The sequence below is a fragment of the Lonchura striata genome, chromosome 7, assembly GCF_046129695.1.
Source record: "Lonchura striata isolate bLonStr1 chromosome 7, bLonStr1.mat, whole genome shotgun sequence".
Taxonomy (NCBI): domain Eukaryota; kingdom Metazoa; phylum Chordata; class Aves; order Passeriformes; family Estrildidae; genus Lonchura; species Lonchura striata.
Window position 1 is genome coordinate 14,262,424 of NC_134609.1, and position 26,563 is coordinate 14,288,986.

The following is a 26,563-nucleotide window of genomic DNA, read 5'->3' on the forward strand; positions in this document are numbered from 1 at the left end:
CCCTGGAAGAGTAAGCACTTTACTATTTGCAGGTATCTGCTTATTTTCTGGTGACATTATTAGTTTTAACTTCTTTATCTCTTTCCACAGCCTTTCCTGCCATTGAATCAGATGCTAATCCCAGTTTTCAAAGTTATGCATTTATTTCCCAAACCTTCCATCAACTGCACTTGTATCCCAGGTCCACAGGCTACAGCAGAGTGCACAGATGTGAGAGAACATCCACCAGTCTCCTTCCATATTTTGTTTTTTAAACAGATACTTGACTGTGTAAATCATTATCAAATGAAAGCTGAAGCAAGATGACATTCCCTGTATGTGGTAGAAAGACAGAAGTTGAGGCTAACATGCTGGATATATCGCATCAGCTTGTTGCATTTAAGATGCACTTGTCTGTTTTCAAGGCAGTGGGCTCACAAGTTGTCTCTGATTCCTTGGTCCTATTCCATGTTGCTTTACTCTGCATCTACACTCATCAATTCTCATGGGCTGCAGTGAGAAGATGATGCATAACTCACAAGTATAGTACTCAATAATAGGAAATGGTCTCCCTTCTACGTTTTCTGGAAGTCTTTGGATGGGGGTAAAAAACAGGAATCAGTCTACTGTAAAGGATCTAAAATCAGTTTCCACACCTGTTTAATAAGAGAGGATGTATATTTTAGTAGTACTATTTCCCAAATCACACATGAATTATAGAAATAACTATACTTCTCAATGACATAAGCTTCATTTCTCTACACAGCACATTATGTTTATTCTTACAAGGTTTTTGAGCCATATACCATTAGAGGTTGAACTAGGAAAGAGAAGTTAGATGTTCAGTTTTGTTTTATTGGCACAAGAAACTTTCTTATCTATTGAGAAAACACGCTGTATTCTGGCAGATCAAGTACAAGGAACAAATTCTCAGAAAAATAAACCCAAATTCTAATCAGCAAAACCACAACTTAAATTTCATAAACCTCAATTTTGCTTTTTTAAGTGACTCTCAACTTTTACCAGAGCCCAAGAGTTTGAACATAAACACCTCTAAACAAAACAGACAAACCTCAGTGGTTTATAACTAAGATGGAACATGCCAGTTATGCTTAATTGGCCAAATCTAAAGATTTCTCTTAGAAGCTGTCAATTAAACCTTCTCCACAAATTTTTCCATTATACAAGGTAGCCTCTTCATTCCCCACAAAACAGAAGAAATTGTCCACAAACCCCAGCAGCCTGAACAATGAAACAAATTGAGCATAAGTGCTGCTACGTCTGTACTTGCTGACACTGCTTTAAGAAGAACATTTGCCTCTACATGTGAATGGCATCAAACTCTGCTGGCAGAGGCTAAAACAAGCCTTCCTAGTTTTATGTAGAAAATACTGAAGTGTAAGTAGGTACAAAATTTTCACCTCCTATGAGATGTCATTTCACATGAACTTGGTAAGAAAGCAATAAAACCCCATCAGCTCTGTCAAGAAAATTTCCTGCTTCTACCTTGATCCTGATTAGTATATTCACGATGGTAGTGAAAATACTTGACATTAATCAGATTCAAAACCATGCATAAGCTTTACATGTTATTTTTTAATGTCACCAATGTCACCTATTAAGCACAGGAAGGCTTTTAAAATGTGACTTGCTTATTGCTTGTGATATTATTTCCATTGAGTAAGTGAATCTGTGATTACATTGTTTTGACAAGGAAAGGGAAAGATAACACATCTATTGATCGTAAGATTAGTTTTAAAATCCTAGAAAAATAAATCTGTAACAAATTTGACCTAAAGGGTTATCAGTTAGATTTTGTTTGCAAGATTTGTCGCAGTCAAATTTATTTTGAAAGTTCAAATAAACTTAAGCAAGCTCTGATGGAGAAGGTGGGTTTTTTATCCATTTCTGAAAAACTAATTGAAGAAGCATATAACAGAAAAACACCATCAGCTTTACAGGCCTTCAAACTCTCCTGGCTATGTGCTCAAACAGCAACACTGTTGGGAATACGATCTGGGGAAAGGTAGTAGTAAGGAAGCTTCTTGTTCTTGTTGCGCTCAGTGATGGTGTTGACAATCTCATCCAAATTCTTGCGGAATTTTGCCATAGCCTCTTTCACTGGCTTCTCAACGAAGTGTTCATCTGGGTACATGCCCAGAAACAGCTGATTGAAAAACACCAAAAAACCATGCTTTGAGAAGGCAAAGGCAATTAGTTTTCAATATTACACCATTTGGCAGAACACCACCCAGAGCCTCTCCTCACAAATGCTTCTGTTAAAGTAGTATTATCAATACATAAGCTAGCCTACACCTTCCTCTATTGCTGGCTGCTTCTTTGCATCCCTGCATCTTTCTGTGGTGCTGGTTCAGGTGTCTACATGGCCCTCCCTGACCTAAAGAGACCTCAGCCATTGAAAACACTTTTATTCACTGAATGCACTTTAATTCAGGCCAGTGGCCAGTCAGAAGAGCTTGCTAAGCCAGATGTCTGTATAGTCACACAAACATTTATACTGCTAGAAAAAAGAGATAGCATTAGAGGGGAATTCACAGCCAGAGGTTAAAAAGGAAAATAACTACTTCGTTCAGTGACAGTGGAAGATTCTGTTGACTTCAACTGTCCTTCAGAGTTCAATATGACAGGTTAGTTGTATTTGACTTAGGCTAGTCTTAGGTTTGACTTGATTAGTCATAGGTTGACTTTAGTCAGCTTGGACTCTAAGGGTGCTCTGAAAAGTGCACTGCCAATATGCACACTGGCATTGCTTTGGGCACTTTGGGAACTATTTCCCGTAGTACAAGCTTCTCTGCTAGTACTGCTTTCTTCTTATAGAGAAACTGAATTTAAAGTATGCTCTGTCCTTCATCTTCTATTTAAGAATTTCAAAACACATCCTCCAGAGCCCTTGTGTGAAACAACCAGGTACCTACAACCTCATTTTACGTGAGGGAAATGGTTACAGTCCTGTTGCCACGCATGGATTTACATGCCTGCAAAGCCTTCTGTAGGTTTGTTTTGTTTTCACTCCTCACCTGCCAGGCACAAGCCACGGCTGTAGTGCACATGGCACTGGGGCAGATTTTCCAAAGCAACAGGACATGGGGACACAGCACTGCTGTACCTTCTTCCCCAGCACTGCAGGGACAGCTCTTATGCCTCTGTAGCCCACTGTCTCCCACATGAGCAGCCTTTCTAAGCAGTGTCATGCTCAAGCTTGAAAACTTTGATATAGCTGAAACAGCCTCAGAGTAAAAATACAAGTACTTTCTCCGAGCTGGTTTGCATCTGGCATAACACAGGCAAACACACAGCACTGACACATCTCCACAGAAAGGTAAAAATGGCCAAGTCAAGCACAGGGCAGCACTATAGTCTCATGAGACTGTGCAGTCTTGCCATGGCCCTCATGGTCTCATATCTCCAGCGCCTACAGCAGGGAGGTTGACTTACTTCTTTGTCCTGGAATTGGCTCAAGGCCCAGACAGCTCCAAGATGCCAACAAGATCGTCCCCTGTCGGGCAGACTCTCCACAATTTGCTCGATGGTGACTGTGCCCTTTTCTGTTGGAGGAGGGCAGCGCATTGTTGGTGGGGCGTTGGGAATCCAGGAGCACCAGTCATACTGCACAACAGAGCAAGAGACCACAGTGAATACCTGCAGGGGCTGGTGTTGAGGAACACACCAAAGAAAATCAGGAGTTTTCCAAGAGGGAGTTTGCTTTTGTAATAGGAGCCCCTCAGAAAGAGAAGATACTAAGGACAGGGAAGTCCTTGAGAAGGACTAGAGGTGACAAGGAAGTCCTTACTGTTTTGCTCAGGAACTCACAAGAAAGAGTTAGAGTTGGGTAATATGAATGGGAGCATTTATTCTGCTAACCACAGGCATGTGCCACACATTCATTAGCCCAAATGCAACAGATAGGCTAAGGCCTTAAATATTTTATTAAACAAAGTTCCCTTCTGATAACCTGAGGCGATCGCCTTTACTCCAGCTTCTCTTTTATGCTAAATTTCCTCCAAGAACATGCCCACAGTGAATGTGGTCAGATATTAACAGAGATAAAGCATCAAGAAATATGGAATATGGCATGCAGATATAGCCATGGTGAGCAGCAGACTGGGAACTCATAGTCACTTCTGGCCTGTTTCAGTACTGTGAGATGCTGATGTCTCATTTTGCCTCAGATATGACTCTGAGTTTTGCCACCATCTAAAACACTGCAGTTACCAGAACGCTTTCTTTCCCAAGCACTTTTTCATTACCTTCATCTCCATCCCCTGCTCTGCCTGAGGGGAAGTGCACAGCCACCTCCTCATCCCCCCCTCAGCCCTCTCTGCCTTTTGGTTCCATGGCTGAAGACCTTTTACTGATGGGTTGCATATCCTCTGTATGCCATATTAAGAGATGGTTTCTTGGTGGTACTTGAACAGACAGGATTTTCTGAGGGAGGCAGTGGGAGTTGTCTCAATCAGTTTTAAAGACAAGTTAGAGGGGAACAGTTGCAGAGGACCCTGGTCATGGACATGTCACAGCCATAGTGTGAGTTCATTAGACACCAGGTTCCAGACCTTCTCCAGGGCTCCTGAGCTGCAAGGGTGGACAGGAGGGTCAGCATAAAAAGTGATGTAGGGTATTTGGGAGTAACTACCATAAGAAAGATGGTCTCTCTGCTTATCTCTGAGATGATATATTAGAGACCACCTATGCCTGAAGTGAGAACATGCACAACAAAAAAAAAAAAAAAAAGCTCATAAAATCATAGAATATCTCAAGTTGGAAGGAACCTATAAGGATCATCTAGTCCAGCTCCCTGATCCCTGATCCTTGCAGAACTATCTAAAACTAAACTATCAGACTAAGAGCATCATTCAACTCTGACAGGCTTGGAACTGTGACCACTTCCCTGGGGAGCCTGCTCCAGTGACTGACCACCCACTCAGTGAAAAAGCTCTGTGACTGACAAAGTGATTTACTTCTGGCTGTTAAATCTGCTTTCCAAAATGTCTTGATGTTGAAAGAAACAGCATTTGGAAGGCAGGTTGTTACTATAGTTTCAGGGCAGATATATGTCAGTTAAGGCAGGCAGGAATAACACAGGTTATCAGTATGTGACACATCACACATCAGAGGAAGCTCAAAGTTGCCACTTGGTTTGTAAACTCGTAAACGCAAGAAATGAGCAGCAATGCCATTTAAAGGATTAAAAAAATATTCCCGTAATGAAATCAACAAAACTAAAATATACAAGTGAGAAGCACTAATCTGATCTTTGGTACATATGTAGGACTTGAAATGCCTTTCTCAGCTTCCAAATTACTTCCGTTTCCACAGACTTCACAGGGATTTGTAGATGGCTCTGCAGTTATTTTGACCAGAAAAAAAGTAATGTAACTCTGTACATCTACTAAAAAATGCTTCTCAGACCCTGCCCTGATAGATGTACCTCCCAGCCCAGACAGAAGAACAGTTCTCCCACAAGTTCCTACCTGACCAAAATTCACAGCTGCATGTTGAGCCGATGTAGTGAACATGATCACTGTGAGATATTCTGCTAGTGTCTCTCGTGTCCTGATCACCTTAGGGAACCCTAAAGGAGGGAGAATAAAAGCTTGACCCAGCAATGAAGTAACCATGCCACCCAGCAGTAATCAAAAATCATGGGTTAGAGTCCATGCAGCAGTCACTGAAGAGCAGGACATGCTATGAATCTTGCTGTGAGGTCTAACAGGAGCTCCTCACCTCCCTGTGCCTTGGCTGTGCAGCTGTAAAAACAGCCTTGCTTTGTGCAAGTCTGTGAGGCATCGCCAATGTTTGCAATGTGGTGTCCCATAATGGAAAGAAAAAGTATAATTATGCCTTTAAAAAACAGTGTCCCTGTCCTACCTACCCTGCAGCAAGGAACTCCCAGGTCCCTGAGGGCAGGGGGACCTCAGATGCTCCATTTTTCTTCAGTCTGCAGTGCAAGCAGGGAAGGTTCATGCCAAGGAGGAAGCAACCATGTGCTTGTATTTATAAAGGTTCAGCAGCCAAGTGTATTGCAAGAAAGAGTGCAGGGAGAGTTTATTCACTGAAACAGGAAGTGAGGAAATGAGAACTTCTGGAAAACAAACAGAATGAGGAACAGAAATAGTTGCATTAAGCTGTCTTTGAAGGAGAATAAGTAGAGTTATATAAAGAAAAAACAGAATAGTCAGGGACTAGGTAAATATTTTGCAACTGAAGCAACCCCAGTCCTGTATCACTCCTATCCTCACTAAATCACAGTCCTGTGCTGTACCCCCTGTCCCAGCCTAACATGACCACTGGTCCCAGTACACCTACAGACAGGGGCAAGCTGCCCCTTGCCCAGGCTGCCTGTGCCAGCTGCTTCACATCTCCACCACCAACCTGATGCAGACCTCAGCCTGCAAGAGGGAAGAGGTACCTCTGGCAAGCCACCAAGCCCAAAGAGGAGAGGATGCACCATCCCCTCCTGTGGTTCTGCTATTCTAAGTACACTGTGCTCATCTTTAAAGGAGTTTGGCATTCTCCCAGTCACAGCAGCACTCTCAGGGAAGAAACAGGTGCCACAGCCTCCCTCATTTAGCCTCCTCCCATTCTTTACAGACCCTGCCAAATCTCCATTCTCTATGATACAACCCTTGGAGCAGCAGCAGTGCAGAAAGAGATGCTGCAAGTCTGGTAGGTTTTCCCATCTGTGGTGACAGTCCTCCCACCAGTGGTGCTTGTAGCATCCCACCCCAGCTGGAGCCCTGGAAGGCTCAGTATTTGTCTCATTCTTACCAGGAGAAACAATATTTCTAAGCTTTTGCTAAGAGACAGCTAGACAAACAAAAATGAACCTTTCCTTGTCCAGGCAGATAGAACCCAGAAGCCTTTTATCCACCAGAACATAATGATTGGTAACATCACACTTTTGCCTGGACATCTGGCACTCCAATGTGTGCATGCAACACCAGAGCCATCTGTCCTAGGCCACTGGCCAGCAGGTATTGACAGATTTAAATCAGACAGGACAACAGGATAATCCCCAGCCACCCTCTATAAATTCCTGAAAATCTGCTTGGCAAAAATGTGTGTGGAAGAGAAAAGCAACATTTTTAGGGAATGAGAGGGGAATATTTACTCAGGTAGGTGGATTGAGGCATGTTATGGATGAGAGCTCCCATGGCCAAGTAATGGTTTGCAAGAAAAGAGAGGCAGAGAAACGAGACAGGTCAAAGAAAAATATTTCTTGGAAATGATGAGTGTCTGTTCTCGAAGAGAGTACAATAGTTCAATGATAACACAAATGCTGAGCAAATGTGAAAGGCAGCAATATACTCCTGGGGAGGTTATTACATGTTCTTATTTAGTGTGAGGTTTGGAGGAGAGGATTCAAGGGCCTCGGTGCTCCTTGATGTCTGTCAGTCTGCCTGGTGGCTGTAACACACACAGACACAGCCCCTAATGCTTAAAGCATGAGCAGACAAAATCAGAGGACCTGTCCCCTGTGCAGAGAGATTACACGAGTTGCTCAAGCTCATGATGGGAATCTGTGCCAAAGGAAGGAGCTGTCTCCTGAGAGATGGCCTGAGCCAGGGTCTCACAATAAAACCCAGCATCTTCAGCCCAAGAAGAGAGCAGGTCTCTAACTTGTGCTGTGCACTCAGCACTGCTGTCAGCAGGGACTGGACAAGCTGCAGCTCTCATACCTTACCTGAGGCTTTCACACCCCTCATTCCATAGACATAGATGTCTTTGACAAAGGCCTGCAGCTCCACATCCTCACACACCACCTCGTCACTCTCATAGTAGATGTGAATTACATCCTCTGCAAAACTGCAGATAGGAACAAACAAACAAAATGAAATTAAAAGGAGAATGCAAGTCTGACATTCCAGAAGATGATCTTCTGACCTTGCAGATGCTACATGGGGAAAGAGAAAAGGGCAAGAGAAGGTCTCAAAATCTTCCTATCTCCTTCCTACAAGCAGTGGGAATTAACATAGGCAATTTTGATTAATTTAGGACTGCAGCATCACTTCTTCCCCCAACAAATAGATCCTGGACCACAGAGAAACCCCTGAAAAATCCTGTGCACTTTCATCTCTTATTTGCGGCTTTGCTCCTGCACAGACCTCTGTCATCACATCTACATCCTTTCCTCACTCCATACAGACTCCCTCTTGCATATCCACATGGCTCCCACACTGAGCAGTGGGTTCCCAATCTGTGATACCAGTACCATTCCCTGTGTGTGGGACACTCCAAAGCTGACCCCTCCCATTGGATATCCTTTTTGTGAAATACTTAAAAATTACATGTTTTATATAATACTTAATACTAAACTTCTCCTGGGAAGAAGAGGTCTAGAGCTATTTCCCATGCCCACTGTTCACAGCAGACATCTTCATGTTCAGTTCCTCTTCTCAAGAAGCCTCTTCCTATGAAAGCTTCCCAGGCTAGCTCACCTCCGAAAGAAAGGCTCTTAAAGCACTAAGAAAACAGAAGTAGTTTTGAAAGCAGTGAAAATAGGAAATCCTGATTTCCTGAAGAACTGCAGTTCATGACTGAATGACTGGTTAATGGAGCTGTGCTGAGATAGTCTTGTTAGCTCTGCAGGTACCTTGCTAAATCTCTTGCTAAATATTTTGACAACAGCCCATAGGGTGAAACACTTGACTGTAGAAGCTGACTGATGGGATTAAGAATTTTTACCCAACAGAGATTTATCCCTTAATAAGATATAAATTTATACATTTTCTAAATGTATTGCAATCTGGAGACTTTTACAAATCTATCAATCAAAAACTCCGCCAATTGAGAGTTGTCATTGAGGCAGACGAATAACTGAATAAACACCAAAAGTTTAAGTAATTTTAGCTTCCAGAGGAAATTAAAGGAAAACAAAAACTTTGCCACATGCAGAGATAAAGCTGCTCTTCTTGAGGTCTGTCTCCATGCATGTGGCACTGGTGCCAGGTGATACAGGAAGGGGATCTTCCTCTCAAAAATGGCAGTATTTCAGACGCCCTTCCATACAAATAGAAATTAGTATATGAAGTGTTGGTGAGACCTTTTGGGCTGAAGTATCTTTGGGTTGGTGTATCTATCTGCAGTTAGATCAGAAACAGGAAGAGGACTAGAGGACTTTACATATTTGTAGTGTGAGACTCATTGTTTCTGTGGGAACAACCTTATCAGCTTCCTTGGGCCTAGGCCATGTGAAGTAATGCTGGGGATAGAAATGATTTCATAAAAAAAACCTGATACCCCTGCAGAGCTCAGGAGACTCCTAGTGAGCAGACACATGCATGACCATGGGTTCATAGGTCAGGATCTAACACACTCAGAAAGGTACTGCCCACACTTTTTATAAACCAAATGATTCACAGCTCTCAGCCAAGTGAGGCAGTGTAACATCACCCTCCACCGAGGTCAACACCCACAAACAGTCAAATTGAGTTGACTAAGTATTACCTGGCATTTGAAAGGCATATCTCAACCCACAAAGAAAACACAGGAAAGACAGGGAGGGGAAAAAAAAAAAAAATATATATATATATATATATATATATATATATATACTACATGAAGAAAACAACCACAGCAAAGTTACAACTTCCTTTTCTCTCAAATGGGCACTCACAGTTGCAGGAAATATTGCAAGATAAGCCCTTGTAAAAACATAGAGGAAACACATGAGACAAAGATGTCCCTAGAACTTCCAGCATTATCCTTGCATCATAAAACTCCTACTTTGTGTACACAAAAGATCTGATTTTTAATGATCATGCTTTTCAAAAGTCATGTGATCAGAAACAGCTGCATATTTGGTAAGCAACTTATGCCATGCAAAAATACGTTGTTTGTTAAATTAAATGCCACTGCAGAATAAAAATCATATAAATCATGCAAGGCAGTGTTTCATATCTGAAAAGAAGTCATAATTGTGAGGTCAAGCAGCCTTGCAGTATCTCTCCTCACTCAGAATTGTTGCCCTTCTGATTAAACTCAGACTTCAAAATTTTAAAGTATTTTAAGAAAGGTTTTGTTCCAATCAGTTTATACCTAATTTACTGAGTTTCAAAAGAGAACCATCATGGAAGTCAAGCTTATATTTCAGTCCACAAGAACCTTGATGAGCTCACATGGCTGGCTCAGAGAACTCTCTTGGCTTGTGCATAGCTAAAGAAAAGGATAACTAAATTCCTTTTGCAGGCTAAATTCTGAGTCACTAAATTTCTGTGAAATCCTATAGAAGAGTACATATTTGTAAAGGGTCCTTTGAAATACAGCATGCAAGGAAACAGCACTGAGAAAAGCAGGATTTACCAATCTTTCAAGAGTGTGTGCTTGACAAAATATTTTTCCTCAGATGTACTGGATGGTAGAGGCACTATGTGGTTAACCAGCCCAGATATTGTTTACAAGATACCATGAAATCAAAGTGAGGAGGAAAAAAATAAGGTCTGTGTCTCTGTGACTTTATTAGCCAATATCTAGAACCATGGTCTTTTACCTCTTTATAGCCTCCCAGACCTTAATGCCATCATCCCGGTAATAGTAGTAGGGGATATCCTCTTTGCTGTCCATTCCTTTAGCTTTGATATCCTCAGGGAAGCAGAGGGAACTATAAGTCAGATCCTTCATTGCTTTCTGCACCATTTGTACGTGTCCTCCTCCCCCCGTAGCATTTGCCTGCAGGAAGAACAGCAAGATGGGAACAGTAGGAGATTATATTCCCTATGTGCCAAGACTGGCTTTACAAATTTGCAGGAGATGGGATACAGAATGCTGGTGAATCTGTTTTTCAAGAAGAAAACCACATCTCCACACAAAGTACCAAACTGCAGAGGTCTGCTGAAACTGTGCATTTTGACTGTAGGGATTTCACACCTCTCCCATGAATCACTGTTAATACCCACATTTGCACCATAGGTACTGCTTATACTGAAATACACTAATAAAGTACAGCAACATCAAAGCATGCTGCTCCCTGCAGCCCTATGCTCAGTACCAGTGCACGTGTGAAGGAAGGCAGCCCTGAGTGTGTTTAGAAGAGGGTTTAAGTTAAACTGCCAGTGCTGTTACAGAGTAGTTTAGGAGCAAGTTTTTAGGGATGCAGGCTACCCTTAGTCGCCCTGGAAATAATGCGAGGAGGTCAATCCTGCTGGGTTGCTACTAAGGAGGAGAGGCCAGTGTTTCAGCATATGTTACATTTGAAAAACACAACGTGTCCACAGCAGACAGCACTGCCAAACTCTTCAGATAATCACTGTGCAAGAGTTCCCAAAAGCTGCTTTTTGAGCATATGATATATTGTTGTAGTAGTTGTGACCTTACATTTACTGTCCTCTGGCTGGTTGTTTGTTTGCATTGGAAGCAACAAATTCTGGAACTCCAGATCCTTGCTGGCAGGTCTTACCCACACAGTCATCCCACATGCATGGGGTATGGACATGACACTTCTGTTTAAAGGGATGCAAAGTCTCCACAGTCAACAGTGGAGTATAGACAACAAGAAAAGGTGTCTGGATTTAACCTCTCTATTTTGCTTGGGTGAAAAACTCTGAAGCAAGGAAGCTATTTTTGGCCTGGTGCCAGTGGTGTAATGAGGACAGAGGTGTTCTGAAACACAGGCTCCCTCTTTGAAAGGGCTTCTGAAACCTCCTAGCAGGCTGTCACAGAGACTGCTGTGTGCCAGGCTGCTGCAGTTCCTAGATGTGGCATTCCATTTCTCCCAGCGAGCTTGGTGTCACCTGTGAACTTACTGAGGATGCATGCCAGCCCTCACCCAAACCATTGATAAAGGTATGACAAACAGCTACGTTTCACTGGCTCAGATGGAGCTGACATTCAGTCCCAGCTGGTCTGGTGACTCAAGAAGACAGTCTGCAATCCAAACACACTCTTTGTGGTCATAGAAATCTGTCTTACCTACATGTCTTTCTGTGATGAAGATTTCCATTTGCAGTCACAAATCCCTTTGCTCACAGATGAATAACTGAGTATTTAAAAGAAGTTGGAGGCTTAACTATGTGGATACATATGTAGGAATTTATATGCACTCCTGTGTTATAACCCAAAGGCACATCAGCAATGAGAGAGATACCGACAGACATTGGCCAGCTCTGATTTGGCTACTTAGAGGTAAAAGAGAACATTTTTAGCACAGTAAGGCATCAGTTCTGTGTGCCCATTTCTCAGGTGGCATTACTTATGTTTGCCCTTTAATAGAATGGTCAGGGAACAAAGCAGTATGTGATGGTTACAGGATTTGTATCTATGAAACCATGAAGAGCAAAGAACCATGAATAACAATGGACTGATATGAACAATGAAGGTTCACAAGGAGTTTACCTACCTTGTCAAAAAGGCCACATTCACAGATAAGCTGTTCTCGGGCTTTGGTATTGATGGCTATTGTGAACCGCATATGTGGCACCAAGAGCTGTGGAATGAAACAAACAACGGAAGAAGGAAACTTCTCAGTTTGAATTTGACAGCAGCCAGATGTAAAGCTTGAAGTCCTGGTGGTTTAGCTGTATCTTATCTTGCAGGGCAGCCAATTCAACTATTTCAGCTGAACGATCACCAGAACTTCCTTTGGGTTTGTCCAACCACTGTGATAATCACCCCACCCCACCCCACCCCACCTACACCCTCCCTTCATGCAAGAACTAACCTTGAAGAGGGGATGTACAGCAGGCAGCTGCCGGAACATAGCTATGCTGAACACCTCTGAGACTAAGTGTGTCCGTAAGAGGTGGGTCACTGTCTGGTGGATGTGGAAATCAGATGAGCGGACCCAAATTTTAGCTAGCAGCCAGTCATATGTGGCATCTGAAGGAAGGAAGATGGGATTGTCTGGTCCAGGCTTTTGACCAAGCTGGAAGATATAAAAAGAACATGAAACCCAAGTCCTTGATGTTTAAAATGAGAAAACAAACAGTGTGACCTTCTAAAGACCCTGACATCAATCCCACCTGGATTGCAATGGGTACAATTTTTTTCTCCAGATTCTTATACAGCAGACAGATGGGTGCAGCCAAGTACTGTATTGTGCATGGGTCTGTTTTATTGGCATCCACACCATCAAGCAGCTCATAGTCCACAATGAAAATGTTTCCTTGCTGTGGGGAAAAAAACGCAAACAATCAAAAGAAAAAAGAGATGCAAGATGTGTTTTAATGATATGCAAGGCGCTTGGAACAAAGGAATGGGAAGTTTTGGCCAGAAACTGACATGAGCCTGGTGGTTACAAGCTACCCCTGGCCTGCCCTTGTTCATGGCAGCTCAAGAATGATACCATTGAGACAGCAAGTACCATTGCACAAACTACCTGACTTGTGTCTGGCAGTGAGCCTTTCAGCAAAGAGCTGTTTGGTTCTCATGCAGATGCAAGCAGGTTTCACCCTGCCAGCTGAAGAGAACCCTGTGTTAATTGTACAAACAAAAGCAAGGCACCATCCTTGTCAACGCTTCTTCAGCATGTTAGTGGGAAAGACCTTGCAGGAAAGGAAGAGGCACCTTTTCCCTCTGAGGCATCCAGCCAATCCCTATCCTTTCAGAGAAAACCAGTGACAAAGGACTGTTCATCTCCAGGTTACAGCTCTTCCACTGGACCTGGAGACAGGCATGGCCTGCAGCTCCAGGACAGCAGGAGAAAAGCCAGTAGGAGCACTGCCAGTCTGCAGAGACAAACAGCTTTGCCACGACCTATCACACATCCTGAAGAAAGGAGATGTGGCTGAAGGCAGTAAGAACAGACTCTGGAGGTTAGAGGATGTGAGAAGAACAGGTGGAGCTCAGCCTGACCCAGAGCCATACCTTCACTTCCTCCTCCAGTGTCAGGTTCCTCTCCAGACTGCATTCTACCATATCCATGGTCACAGGCATCTTCTTGGGTATCTCTGTGCATCTCCGGATCAGCACAGGATTGCATCCATTCAGGAACTGGTAGCCAAACATAAAATCTTCCCTCCAGTGTTGCATCACATATTCTAAAGGAAAAACAAACCTGCAGCATCAATATTTTGCAGCATCAATACCTTCTGCATTGTAGGATTCCTCCTTTCCTTTTTGTTATACTGCACTGCAACTTTGAATACAGAAAGCAGCAAGAAAAGGATTTGAAAGGTTCCTTAAGACTTAAGAAATATCACTGAAGTTAAATGGAAAATTTAATTCTTGCTTCTCACACTGAGAAGAATTAAATTGATGATAATTTGCTTCTCCATGTACAGAAACAATGAATAATAAAATATTCCACTTTTACAAAGAATACTCTCTTCATCTGTAAACCACCTTCTCATGGTCTTCCATGAAATTTTTAAATTCCCCTTTTCAAATTCACAGGGCATGCAGTACAGAGGGATAAGTTCAAAAATAGGTGGCACAGGCAGGAGAAGGGAAATACATACCAATGTGTGTAGGGAAAGAACAGCAGTGGCTGGAGCAGTTGTTTTAGGCTAGAGCTGGGTGAGGGAAATTTGGGGGAGCATTTGGGCCCTGTACTCAGTAAAACTCCTCATTTGTTGTTTTGCTTGTTTGACTTGTTTTCCCTTTATTTATTTTTCAATTGCTGATATAAATCCAGATGAACATCTCAATGAAAGTCTAGTTTTGGATAGTCCATCTCTTTATTATTACATATGTAGTACTACTACTTTTCTATAGTTGTTGTGCTCTGTTTTGTAATGTCATGTTGTTGCTTCAGTTAATATGAAAAATCTTCAGGGGGAAAATGAAGGTAGTGAAGTTTTCCACTACGGGCTAGTTTTAAACAAGGCAGGATTTTTCTGAAAGCAATTATTTTTTCTAAAAAGGGTAAAAATATCAAAAATGTAGGCCCCAAGGGAATGCAGTGATAATTAAAAAAAAAAAAAGTCTCAAAACCCACAATGCTTTTTCATAAAGCAGAAAAAAGTTAAGTTTACATAAAATGACATTTACATTATCTCCATCAACTGCCTAATGAGTCTGGAGCTCTATCTGAAGTCTACATCAAGAAAAAAATTACTCAGCCCCTTGGACAGAAACGGCATGACTGAAAAATACCTTGAACCACCTTCTCCATTATCCCTGTTTCTGACGAGGCTTGCAAAAATGCAAATGGAGATTTGTATTAACATAACTGAGACCAATGCGTAATGTTTAAATAACACAGAATTGGAGCTTTCCTCATGAGTATAGAAATGTTATCAATGAAATTAATTGTAGATCATATCTAATTCTTGTGTTAGAAGTACTTTAGGAAGCAATCTTATTAAATGTAACAAATTGCTGTAATTAGTTTTTAATACTTCTGCCACCTTGTGTGCTTGGGTTTATCCCAAGAAAAACATAATTACTCTTATTTCTGTGAATTGATCCCTAGGCAGCCTGAAGAAGAGTAAAACTTCAGAAAATACAGTTTATTTATTGGAGCGCAGAAGAGCAGGTCAGCCACATCCATCCTAATCAGATGATCAACAAGACAACTAATTAGTCACTCTATGATGCAAACATGAGCAAATTCTAATAAACTCACCAGAGATTGTGTTGCTGATTCTGACAAAGATCCTCTCAAAATCTGCAAAATCACTCCAGGAGGACTGGAACATGTGCATGAAACGGTTAACATAAAGATTTTCCATCCTAAAAATAAACCAAAACAAAATATATCTGGAAAAAATAATCTTCAGCTTTCTCAATAATACCCATTCCTATTATTTTCAATGTTTTTATATATATATAAACACAATAAACTTTCACTAATGAAATGTGGGATTAGTCACCCTACAGAATTAATATTGCAGGCTACACAAGGCTGAAAGGCATGTCAACAGCCCAATTTCTGCTATTGCATTTACAGAACTCCATTCTAGAATTGTTGCACACATCACATGAATACAGTGGGCTGGGAGCCAGAAATGTCTGACTTTATCTGCTAATTCAGCAAATACGGCAGAGCCAAGCCAGTTCCCTTTATATGAAATGACAAGTCCTAAATTATTGCATAAATGCTAAACTGTTGTTACTAGATGGAAATAATTTACTTGGACTAGAAAGCAAATAATGAACTTGAAAAAGAAAGCTGGCTTCCCACTAACACCTCAAAAGCACAAATAAAAGTGCACACAGCACATGAAGGTATGCAGGGCAGACAACAAGGTAAAGTCAGTGTTGCACCAAGGCCTCCCAAAAAGAATTTGAGGAGAATCCCAGGAGGCTGGATTTATAATCAGCAAACCTATATAAAAGACTGGATCAGAACTGGCTGGAGAGGACCAGAAGCCTGGAGAAACTGCCAGTGGCTATCAGAAGCAGGGCTCTAGACCAGCATGACCCCAGTGCAGACAAAGCAGCTGCTTCTGCACTTAGCCCAGGTGGGGTGCATGTAGAATGGGCTGCTTCTGCAGCTACAGATGGCAGCCAAGGGTAAGAGGTGCCTGGAGGCATGTTTGGAAGTAAAAATCACACAACTGCCTAGGCTAGAACAGGTGATGGCCTCTCCAGAGGTCTTCTCACACCCAACAGGGACACAGAATCACTGTACAAGGATCAAAGCAAGGGTAACTGCTGAGCAGGACTTTCTGGATAGGGACCAGGTATCAGAAGGTTAAATTACTTTTATAAACATAACTCAATAGCTTGAGTAGAGTCACTTGAGACTGTCTCATTTGAGAGTTTCCACTAAAAGTCCTGCAGAACCTCTGCCCTCCTTCAGAGCTACTCTAAGAAAACATTTGACATAAAAGCAGATTTGTACTGCTCCTCTCCTGCCCAAGATGCTCTTCCTCTCTGGGACTACTGATCAAACCAAGCAGCAGGCACAGCACCTGGGATCTGGGCACAAACCTGCTGCAGTCTGACCTGCTGAATGCCAAGCACAAATTCATTCTCAGATGTTTTGATGATTACTTCCAAAAGGAGGAAATCCTTCACATTTCCTATCCGAGTCCTTCCAAAGGACTCAGGAAACAAAAATATGTTTTCCTCAAGAAATCAAGTACTTAGAAGTCTCTGGCTCATACTAGAAACCAGAGCAAGGAAAAAAAAGTCATAGCTGCTTGTAGAATTTAATCTACCCAAATGTACCACTGGTCCAAAATAGCTACACAAGCCTGCATTTCTGGCACAGAATCCAGGTTGAGAGTTTCCATTTCCTAGAGAGTGTAGATTACGTCAGCACCAGACCTTCAGGATTATCTCCACCTACACACAATTAATCCTTTAACCTTATAGAATTATCCACTGTCAATACCATCCAAAAACCCCACCTTGCAACAGCATAAAGAATATCTGAGATGTATCTCCCTCTAAGTTCATTTCTGCATGTCCCAAGAAAAAGGGCTTTCCCCTTAATTCTTCCACAACTTCCTGTGTCTTACATAACTCTCCCAGCTCTCACATATTCCCTTAAAAGTTCTCCTTGCCCACTGCTATACTTTGCCTCTGGATTTCCAGACGCATCTCTCTGTCTTCCTTCCTACTGCACTCAAACTGAAGACAAGCCCCATGCCTTCCCCCACGTTTCCCCGCTCCATTCCTGCAAACAGTTGTTCCCATCTCCCAGAGCACATCAGGGTAGCTAGACAAGGGCTATTAAACTCTTCTCCAAAGATTTTCACAATTCAGTTGACCAGAAACATAGGTCTAGATTTTTCAGCCAAATGTGCCAGACAAGAAGCATTGCCATCGCTTAGAAAAACCTGTTTGCGTCATACCAGTTATCCAGAATGGCTGGCTGTCAGCAACACGGTTTCAGGTTCCTATTTCATGGGGAGGGCCCCTTACAGCCAATGACAAAGATAGATGTCCCTGCACTCTGTTGAGTCACTTCCAGGTTTCACTTGGCAGCGGCTCAGGACCTGTGACAACATGCCACAGCCTGGCAGGATGGCATTGCTGGAAGGGGAACGCAGCCTCCAAACTGCTTATGTCTCCTAATGGCAAACCTCTCATCTCTGGCATTCCATGCTGCTGCTCCTGCCTTACTCAGATCTTCTAGATGAGGTGGGAAACAGCAGGTTTGCACTGGCTAACACCATGCTGATTTGACTCTGTGTTGGTAGTGGAATTCAGCTGCACAAATTAATAAATAAAATACCCAGAATGCTCTGACATGAGACAGTCTTGTCTCATTCCACCACCTGATAGTATGGTGGTGTGATATCTGAGACAGTGTTGTATGACCTGGGCATTTGAGACAGCACTGAAGGAGACTCACAGGTCAGAGAGGTCCCATCTGCCTCACTGACACTGTGCTATTCCAGAGCTCTGCAGGATTGATTATTCAGGCTCATACAATGGCCATCCAGTGTTTTCCTCAATGACATGATATGTGCAAGTGAGTGGACAGTCACTTGGCTGCCCCAAGCAGATTACACTCAGGTGTGGATAACTTTAGAGCTGCTCAGAAGAGATTTTCTCCAGCAGGATGTCAAGGGTGAATTGACAATGATCTTCTTTGTGTATGCCACCAGAAGATTCAATTATCACCAACAGTTAGAGGAGAAAGGTATCTCCAGGGGGTAATGCTGAGAAATGAGTGAAAACCTCAAGGTCCCAGGTGCCTGTAGTCCTGCTGATGCTTTCCACCAGTGTTCACCAGTGTCTCCATCTGTCTCTACAGTCAAAATTATGGCTAACAAGAATGCAGAGGCTCAGTCAGTTCCCAGTGTGAAAAACTTTAATATTGATAACTAAAACATAAAATAACAAATCCATTAAATTCCTACTTTCATACTTTGATTGGCTGCTGATCCAGCACTTGGAGAAAATAATCTGATTCTGAGATTCAGTGAAACCTAAAAGGTTTCACTAATCCTTATACTGCCCCTAAAGAGATTCTGCAAACTCCTGAAGTTCCACAAACACTTACGCTTTTGTGTAGTTCAGAATGAAGTCAATTCCCTTCTCATTGTCAAACTGGATGTCACGAGGCAGTTCACTGTGAGAATGGGCATCGATGCTCAGGGGAAAGCCTGGATGCCACTCCTTCCAGCTGAGAAAATAAGCGAGGTTTGATTTACCATAAAACCTTATCAGCATGGGAGCTGTGTCCTTACTGCTAATGTTTTGGTGGCTCACTGCTAGAAAATAGTTTTGTGTCCAACTCATTCTAAAATAAGTGATTTACACCACATCAATACCTTCCAGTACCCCACAGAATCCTGAAGCAGACTGGAAGGCATCTACTTGGCCCCCTACCTTCACAAAGCTTGAAGAAACTTAATATCTACACACTTGTCACATTTGGTTGAAACTGGTAGTGTATGCTCATTCTTGGGACTACACTTCTGCAGAACTGAGATACAGCAGCTAAAATTACTCAGGCATGTATTTAGATTCCTCCAAAAGACTCTCCAGGAGTCTTAATCCAAATGTTCAACCTCTTAATGGTCACGGCACACATTCTTTGACCCATTTTTATTTCAAAACAAAAAGAAATGAATTGTAAAGAATACTGTTTCAATGGTATTTCCAAACTGCCTGCCACACACAGACTGCACTGTGCATTATCAGCTATGCATCAGAATTTTAAGTAGCTATTTCCCTGAAATTACAAATGGTTTTGCCTTCCTTCTTGCATATGTAAATAAAATTTTGTGGCACACCTCTTTTTGAACCATATTTTCCTCTGCTCTATTTCCTGTAATATGTAGGGAACAGCCTTTCTTTTTCAAATGAAATAGACAACACCTACACCAAGCCTCAATCCATCAGTTCTGAATAGACTCTTTGGCCTGACCCCTACTCTACCAATAAAGAGATACAAGTGCAAGGAACTTTTGTTCTTTTAACAGAGCACGTCTCTAGCAAAATTCAATGTCTAATGCCTTCTGGAGCTACCCTCTGAGAAAAGACAGAATTTTCTCATCATAACACTGACTAGGTAAAAAAAGTCTAAGGCAGCATAATATATATGTGATATATATATATAAAATACATACGTGTGTGTACATATGTATATATATATATATATATATATATATATATATAAATAATGTGAAACATATATGTATAATGTACATATGTGAGATTTTTATATCTCACAACTGTGTTCTGTTAGCACATTCCAGTTCACTCAAACAGGTTTTCACTGCACCCTGGTGCAGGAAACAACACAAGCTAGCTTGGTGCAGGAGTCAAAAAGCTCCAGGAAAAGCTGACATGTTCAGATCATGTTCTAAAACTGTAGTACTGCTGATAATAGGCAAATGAAATATGTCTTCAAATCTTCCTTGAAGATTTTCCTTGAAAGCACAACAGTGTGCCAGAGGGCCCACAAAGAAGCTGTATCACTGAATTCCCACAGAAGTCTCACAGATAGGCTTATCTGAGGTACAAGTATCCATAATGCCACTTGCATTGGGATGATCATCCTTTTACAATTAATTCCAACTAAGCAAAATCCCGATATGGCCAACATGGTAATTTAGGCTCTCTCTTATCCAGCAGTTGAGTAATTAGAGGCACATGGTAATGTGAATATACTCTGCCAAACTCTGACCTGATGAGGACAGACCCTGGAGCAGAGGGAAACTCACCGGTACATTTTCTGACGGGATTCGAGCTCTTTGCGTCTGTGCTGCTTGAGAATCTGAGTCTTGTCATCTCGGGGGAGCTTTGCTGTTAACAGGGAAAAGAGACAGGGTTATGAGGTTCCTCTACCTATCACTGCCCAGGTGTTGAGAAAGACAGCAAAGTTTTCAAACCTCCACACTTCTGATCTATACCTTTACAAAGTTTCTGCGGGAAATGCTTACATGATCCAATTTAGTACATTTGAGTAGACACACAGGTCCTTAGAGAATCTATGGAAGAAAATAACCCCTGACTTGGTACTTCTAAGGGAAAACTAGCTTAAACTAGGAATATCTGTCTCAACTGTATATAGAACTTGGATTTCTAATGTAGAAACTTGCTGTCCGTATCTATTGTTAAATAGTCTGAAGAGAGTCTTGGGAACTAATTTTATCTAGGGGAATTTCCATCAATAAGAGAAACCACAACAGTGTTCCAGCTCATCTTCTCTGCTAAAAGACATGTGCAGGAAACTTCTCCAAGATTCTGCCACTGAGCAATGCTCTCCCCTGTCAGCTTGGGACAATAATAACATCTTCCAGTCATGAGAACAGAAACTAAAAACAATGAGACTTCAGTTCCAGACATTTTGCTCTTCTGACTATGAATTCAATATAACATTAAATAACACAGAGACTTCCATAATGATCAGAGAAAGGGCAAGGTATGAGAGCCACTTTACATACACAAATGTGGAGGCAGATAAAACCAGTAGAAGTTTCATGATAAAAGCTGTTTGGGTTTGGGGCTGAAAATATCAGAGGTAATACAGCTGATAACGTACATGGCTAATGGTTTCCAGGTGGTTATGTTCAAGTTACCAAGAAAATTTCACTTGCTCTTGTCTTTTACCTCACCATTTTCTGAAAGCCACACAAAGCTGCCTTCCATGGAAGTGGTACAGTTGTTGTAAAGTAAATTGTGAGAAATGGAAAGACCAAAAATAAACTGACACATAGTTGTCATTATAGGACAAGGGACTTCAAACACAAAATGCCCCAGCCAGGAGTGGCCAAAAATGTACAGGGAATATAAACATTCATTTCCTACCACCTCACACTTGTTTCAGCTGTTGTCAAGCACTCATGCTGCAGAACACAACAGTAGCCAACCTACCCCAGGTACCAGAGAGAGGAACAAGCAAACATCAGTGACAAATGTCTGACCAAATGCCTGGTCATGGCAAGTAAGTGTCAGAGACACTTAAAAACACCTCTCTCAGTTGGTCACCATTACCTGGAGCAGTCAAATCCATCACCCTGCCTTGTCCTGGACTTAACAACATGCAAAGAGAATGAATGAAAAGTAAGTTGCTTTTTCAGTTTGCACCTGCTGAGTAACTTTGGGATTTTATTTCATTCTCATGTAAACAAGACAATTTACAGGCAATAATCATGGGCCACTTGGGAACTTAGAATGAAACAATCAGGGAACACTAATTCTAATTAGATCAAAAGGGCTTCCAGCAATTGGGGATGTGGAGTAGTCTCAAATTTGGCACTAGGGTCAATCTTCAAATTCAAGACCAGTGTAACAAGCCAGCATTAGGACTCTTCCTAGTATGTGCTTCCCAAAACATCCAACCCAACTGCCAGTGCCTAGCCCAACAAGCTGTTCAGGAAGTATTCCTAATAGGGAAAGCTCACTCTCTAGGATGCAGCAGGGGACTGGCTTCATTGGAGGGAGAAGATTGGGAAGTATGTGGAGAAATGGGAAGGAAAGATGGAAGAATTCCAGGTGTTCTGCAGGAAATCTGGTTTCTAATAGATCTCACCTCTTCCATCTCGAAGGACAACCTCCTTTTCATCTGTAATCCAGCGGTAACATGGGAACTCCAAATAGTCACCCACTGGTGTTTTAACAGTGATATACTTAAGGTACCAGTCATCCTGGTACCAGTATTTTCGTTTCTCAATTTTTATTAGCTGAATTTCTCCAAGGTCTTCTTCCACAGTCACATCATAGGAGTCAACCTGCAGAGCAGAACACAGCCAGTGATCCGCTGCATATGCAGAAAGCACCACCAGCACTACCCAGACATACCTAATCTTTCCTCACACAGCTTTCTAGCTTCTTGTGGGTGAAAAAAGGAAGTCCTGTTACTGGACTGCAGTGCAAAAGAAAGATGGAAAAAAAGAACAGACAGTAACATGCAAAACACTCCACAAATTGAGAAACATTTTTGGACGCTACCTAAAAACAGTATTACTCCTTGAAATGTGTGCAAGTCTTAGAAAAACATGCAGGCAAATTAAACCATTCACTACTCTCCTAGCAAGAGCTGAAGGAGGTACTACTAGGACACATCTAGTCATGCAACTGGAGTGGAAAGATGTTAAAGAGATTAGAACATTGGACTAGGAATTTAAAGACTTTTGTGTGTTAATTATGTGTGCTTCAACTAAGGACAGTATCTAGATCACCTAAATCCACTTCATCTTTTGCTTCCTGGTCTTCTTCAGTTCTCTCTTTTTAAAATGGGGACAATGGTACATTTTCTGTTTGTACAAAACTAAAATTTGGAAAATTATACATTTTATGTTTGTAAGGCACAGAAGTACAAAGGAATTTAAGTACAATGTCACACCCAGAGATATGTACACATAAGATTTAAATTAAGGAGCAATATGAATCAGATCAAGGAGTTAACAGAAATGTCAAATTGACAGACAGCTTTCAAAAGAAACTCATTCCTCTGGTAACAGCCTACATCCCTACATTACAAGAGCCCTAAAGTAGTTACTGTTGATGTAATGCAAGAAGGACATTAACCTAAATGATCCTGGAAGTTTTAAATCATTTTATGACCATCACAATTCCAATTTTGATGGCAGTTCTGAAAGGGAGGGCTTCCTCCTGGTATCTCACAGACCTTCTGCTGCCTCCAAGCCAGCACTGCCATGGGCTCACCTCAGATGACAATTTTACTAATACAACAAAGGTGTGTCAGGTTACAGAGAATGCACAAGGTGCAGGTAAGAACTGACACTTGGTTTCTCAAGGTTTCTATGACATTTGTTGTATGAAGTCCCTTGATAAACATCAGGGTAGCTGTATGGCGAACCAGAGATACAAGGAGCTTTTATACACTTTGAGGGCAGAGTGAGAGAACAGAAGTAATAAAGACTATTGGACTGTCCAAACTCCTGTACCATGCTGTTCAAGCAATTTAATCTCATGCAAAACCTGAGTCTCTTTTTGAGGACAGATTCCTACTGACCATTCTTATATTGGAAAAAGGATGGCACAGGACAACTCCTCTTTCTATAAGCATAAAGCTCTAAGTGCAAAGAGCTGTATTTCCTTTCTGGAAATACATGTTAGTATTTTTCTTTAAACAAAAGCAAAAAAGCAGATGAAAGGGGAACAGGAAGGAAAGAGAGAACTGAGGGACACCATAAACTCTGAAATCACTCAGCACCAGAGGAATTTACTCAAAAGACACTATTAAAAGAAAAGAAACTATGACTTTCAACATTGCCTGTGTCCAGGGCTTGAAGTGAGTCAGAAAAACTATAACTGACCTACCACTGTGCAAATTCCTTCAGGGTTTTCCACATATTTTTCCCTCAGGCAACATTTGCCATGCAAATCTCCCACTCAGATCTGACCCAGGCCCTCTTTAATCACATCTAGTAATATGCTCAATTTGCAATAATGCAAATGAAGACATTATAAGGATAATGTAACTACAGAGCCTGGCCCAACATTTAGGGGAAAAAAAACCCAAACCTGGAAAGTAGACAACAACTTACAAAATAACGCTGCAAAATTCTGCTCATCCACTAAAAGCTCATCCTGGTTTTAGAAAAGAATTAACAATTGAATTGCTTTACAGAAAAAAAAAAATAAAGATGGCATTGAAAGAAGCACTAAAGGCAGAACTGTGAAAACAATTGCTGCATTTTGCAAACCAACCAAACTCAAAGTCTTTTGGCCTTCTTCAGTTTTAGTTTTCTGGTTCTGTACTGGTGTTTTCTTTTCTTTCCTTCTTTCCCTTGTACAACATATTATTAAGATACAGTGTTTTGGGCACAATATAACCTGAAGAGGTGCCTGGAAAAACATGCTGCATTCCCCAAGAAAACATCCTCAAAACCAAAACATAGCAAATTGTACTGCAAGTGGCAAGTGAGCCGGACACTTTACAGAACACAGAGTTACTCTGATGGTTCACAATAAATACATACTGAAAAACTGACTGCTACTAACACCCACACCCTCTGTTGCTCCCTCACCTAGTGGGTATATCTCTGCTCCTCCTGGGTCTGTTCCCACAGCAGCTCCCCAGCTGCTGTGGGGCAGACACTGAATGTTCCCATCATGGTATTTTCTCCCTGTGACAGGATCCAGCCCAAGTGAATGCTCAGAGTACTACAAGGCTCTCCATCAGAGCCACCCGAAACCCTCTTTTGCAGCCCAGGAATAAGAGCAAACTGCCTGGTCAGCAAAACCCTGGTGATCTCAGCTGGGCAAGGCTCAGCCCTCCCGGGAGAGCACCCTAAACTCTAAGTTTGCAGGACAGTCTGAGGTCTCCTTCAACCTCTCTCGCTAATGTTGTTCAATTTTGCCTAAAGTATGTGACTATTCAGCATATAAGAAAGAAACAATGACTGGATGTCCACTGGAAGATTCAGGTAACAAGGTCCTAAGCTAATGAATGTTTAATCATGAAAGAAAATCAACTTCAGTAGCAGTGGCTCGTAAATATCTGGGGGACCACAACCACACATACCATCAACACCTACTCAAAATGCTGACTTCTGTTAAGTGCATCCATGATGTTTAACACAGAAGAGACCATGGACCTAATTCAGGCTGTGAACCACATGGTTGAAAAGAACACACCTCAAGGCAAAGCAGCACCATGACACTGAAGACTCATTTGTACATGTGGTGGGAGGTCTAACTTCCAAACTTCTGAATATCTTTTTAAAACTTTCAAAGTTGTTTCTATCTCATCAGACCTTCTAGAAACTGTGAATTTTGTTTCCAGGTAAAATGCACATTTTGGAAAGGGGCTGGGGGGGAAAGTCTGTTATTTCCAGAGTGGACTATAAGTAAATAAATAAATGTTATTCTAAACCAATGCTCAGAGTAGAAGCAATTACATTTGGATAGTCAAAACACGGTGACAGGACCACAGAGAGGACAGGGCACAGCTAACAGCAGAGATCTGGGCTAAGAAGAAGAGCACAGATGATAGCCCAGCCACAACTTCATTCTCATACATTCATGCTGTTTTTCAGCTTTCATTGACGTTGCCCTACACATTTCTCTTGGCAGGCATTGTAATTCCCACTAGATGCTCTTACCTCTCTGTTTAATTCTTTGGAGATAACAGAACTCTGACTGTTAGTAAAATATTGACCTTAAACATCACCTATCAACAAGAAACATACCACTTTTTTTTTAGTACTTGTAAAGAAAGTGTGAGGACATCTGAAAGCCCATTGTAAGTCAGAACCAGAGAACCAAGGCGTGACTGACCGCAGCCAGGGCTACTCCTAGGGCAGGGATGCAGATGATGGGCAGCCGGGGAGGGCAGCGGGTCTCAGTCTCGCTGTCCCGCTGCGGAGCACCGGCATCCGGAGACAGGAGCTTAAGGCAAGCCCAGCCCAGCCCCGGGACCGGCCCCGCGGGAGAGGCCGCGGGAGGTGCGCGGGGCGCGCCGGCAGCGCCGCGGGACTCACCGCGCCGCGCTCGAAGTCGTTGTAGAAGGGCTTGTCCAGGAGGTGCCTCTCGCTGCAGCCGTCCGTGCCCTGCAGGGTCAGGTACACGTAGTCGTCGGTGCCCGCGAACCACTGGCTGCCCGTGGCCACCGTGACGGTGTAGGACGGCATGGTCCCCGCGGCTCGGCTCGGCTCGGCTCGGCTCGGCCCCACCGGAGCGCTGAGCCGCGCTCCTGCCTTCGCCCGGACCCTGCCCAGCGCCGCCGCCTCCTCCGGCGCGGCACAGGGCAGCGCCGAGCCCCTTCCCCGCCCCTTCCCCGGCCCGGCACACCTACCCCATCCCGCCT

At 42.4% G+C, this 26,563-nt stretch overlaps 1 protein-coding gene across 1 annotated transcript; it reads right to left on the reverse strand.

The window, feature by feature from the left end:
- Window positions 1–728: 728 nt before the first annotated feature.
- On the reverse strand, window positions 729–26,486 carry ALOX5 (arachidonate 5-lipoxygenase). The gene is made up of 14 exons (XM_021539970.3): window positions 26,238–26,486; window positions 22,319–22,517; window positions 20,508–20,589; window positions 18,839–18,961; window positions 15,503–15,609; window positions 13,801–13,973; window positions 12,957–13,103; window positions 12,656–12,859; window positions 12,335–12,421; window positions 10,490–10,668; window positions 7,685–7,806; window positions 5,472–5,572; window positions 3,436–3,606; window positions 729–2,146 (listed from the first exon to the last, which is right to left on the reverse strand). Exons 1-14 carry the CDS (start codon window positions 26,385–26,387, stop codon window positions 1,967–1,969), a joined length of 2,025 nt encoding a protein of 674 aa, XP_021395645.2. The 5' UTR covers window positions 26,388–26,486; the 3' UTR covers window positions 729–1,966.
- Window positions 26,487–26,563: the final 77 nt, after the last annotated feature.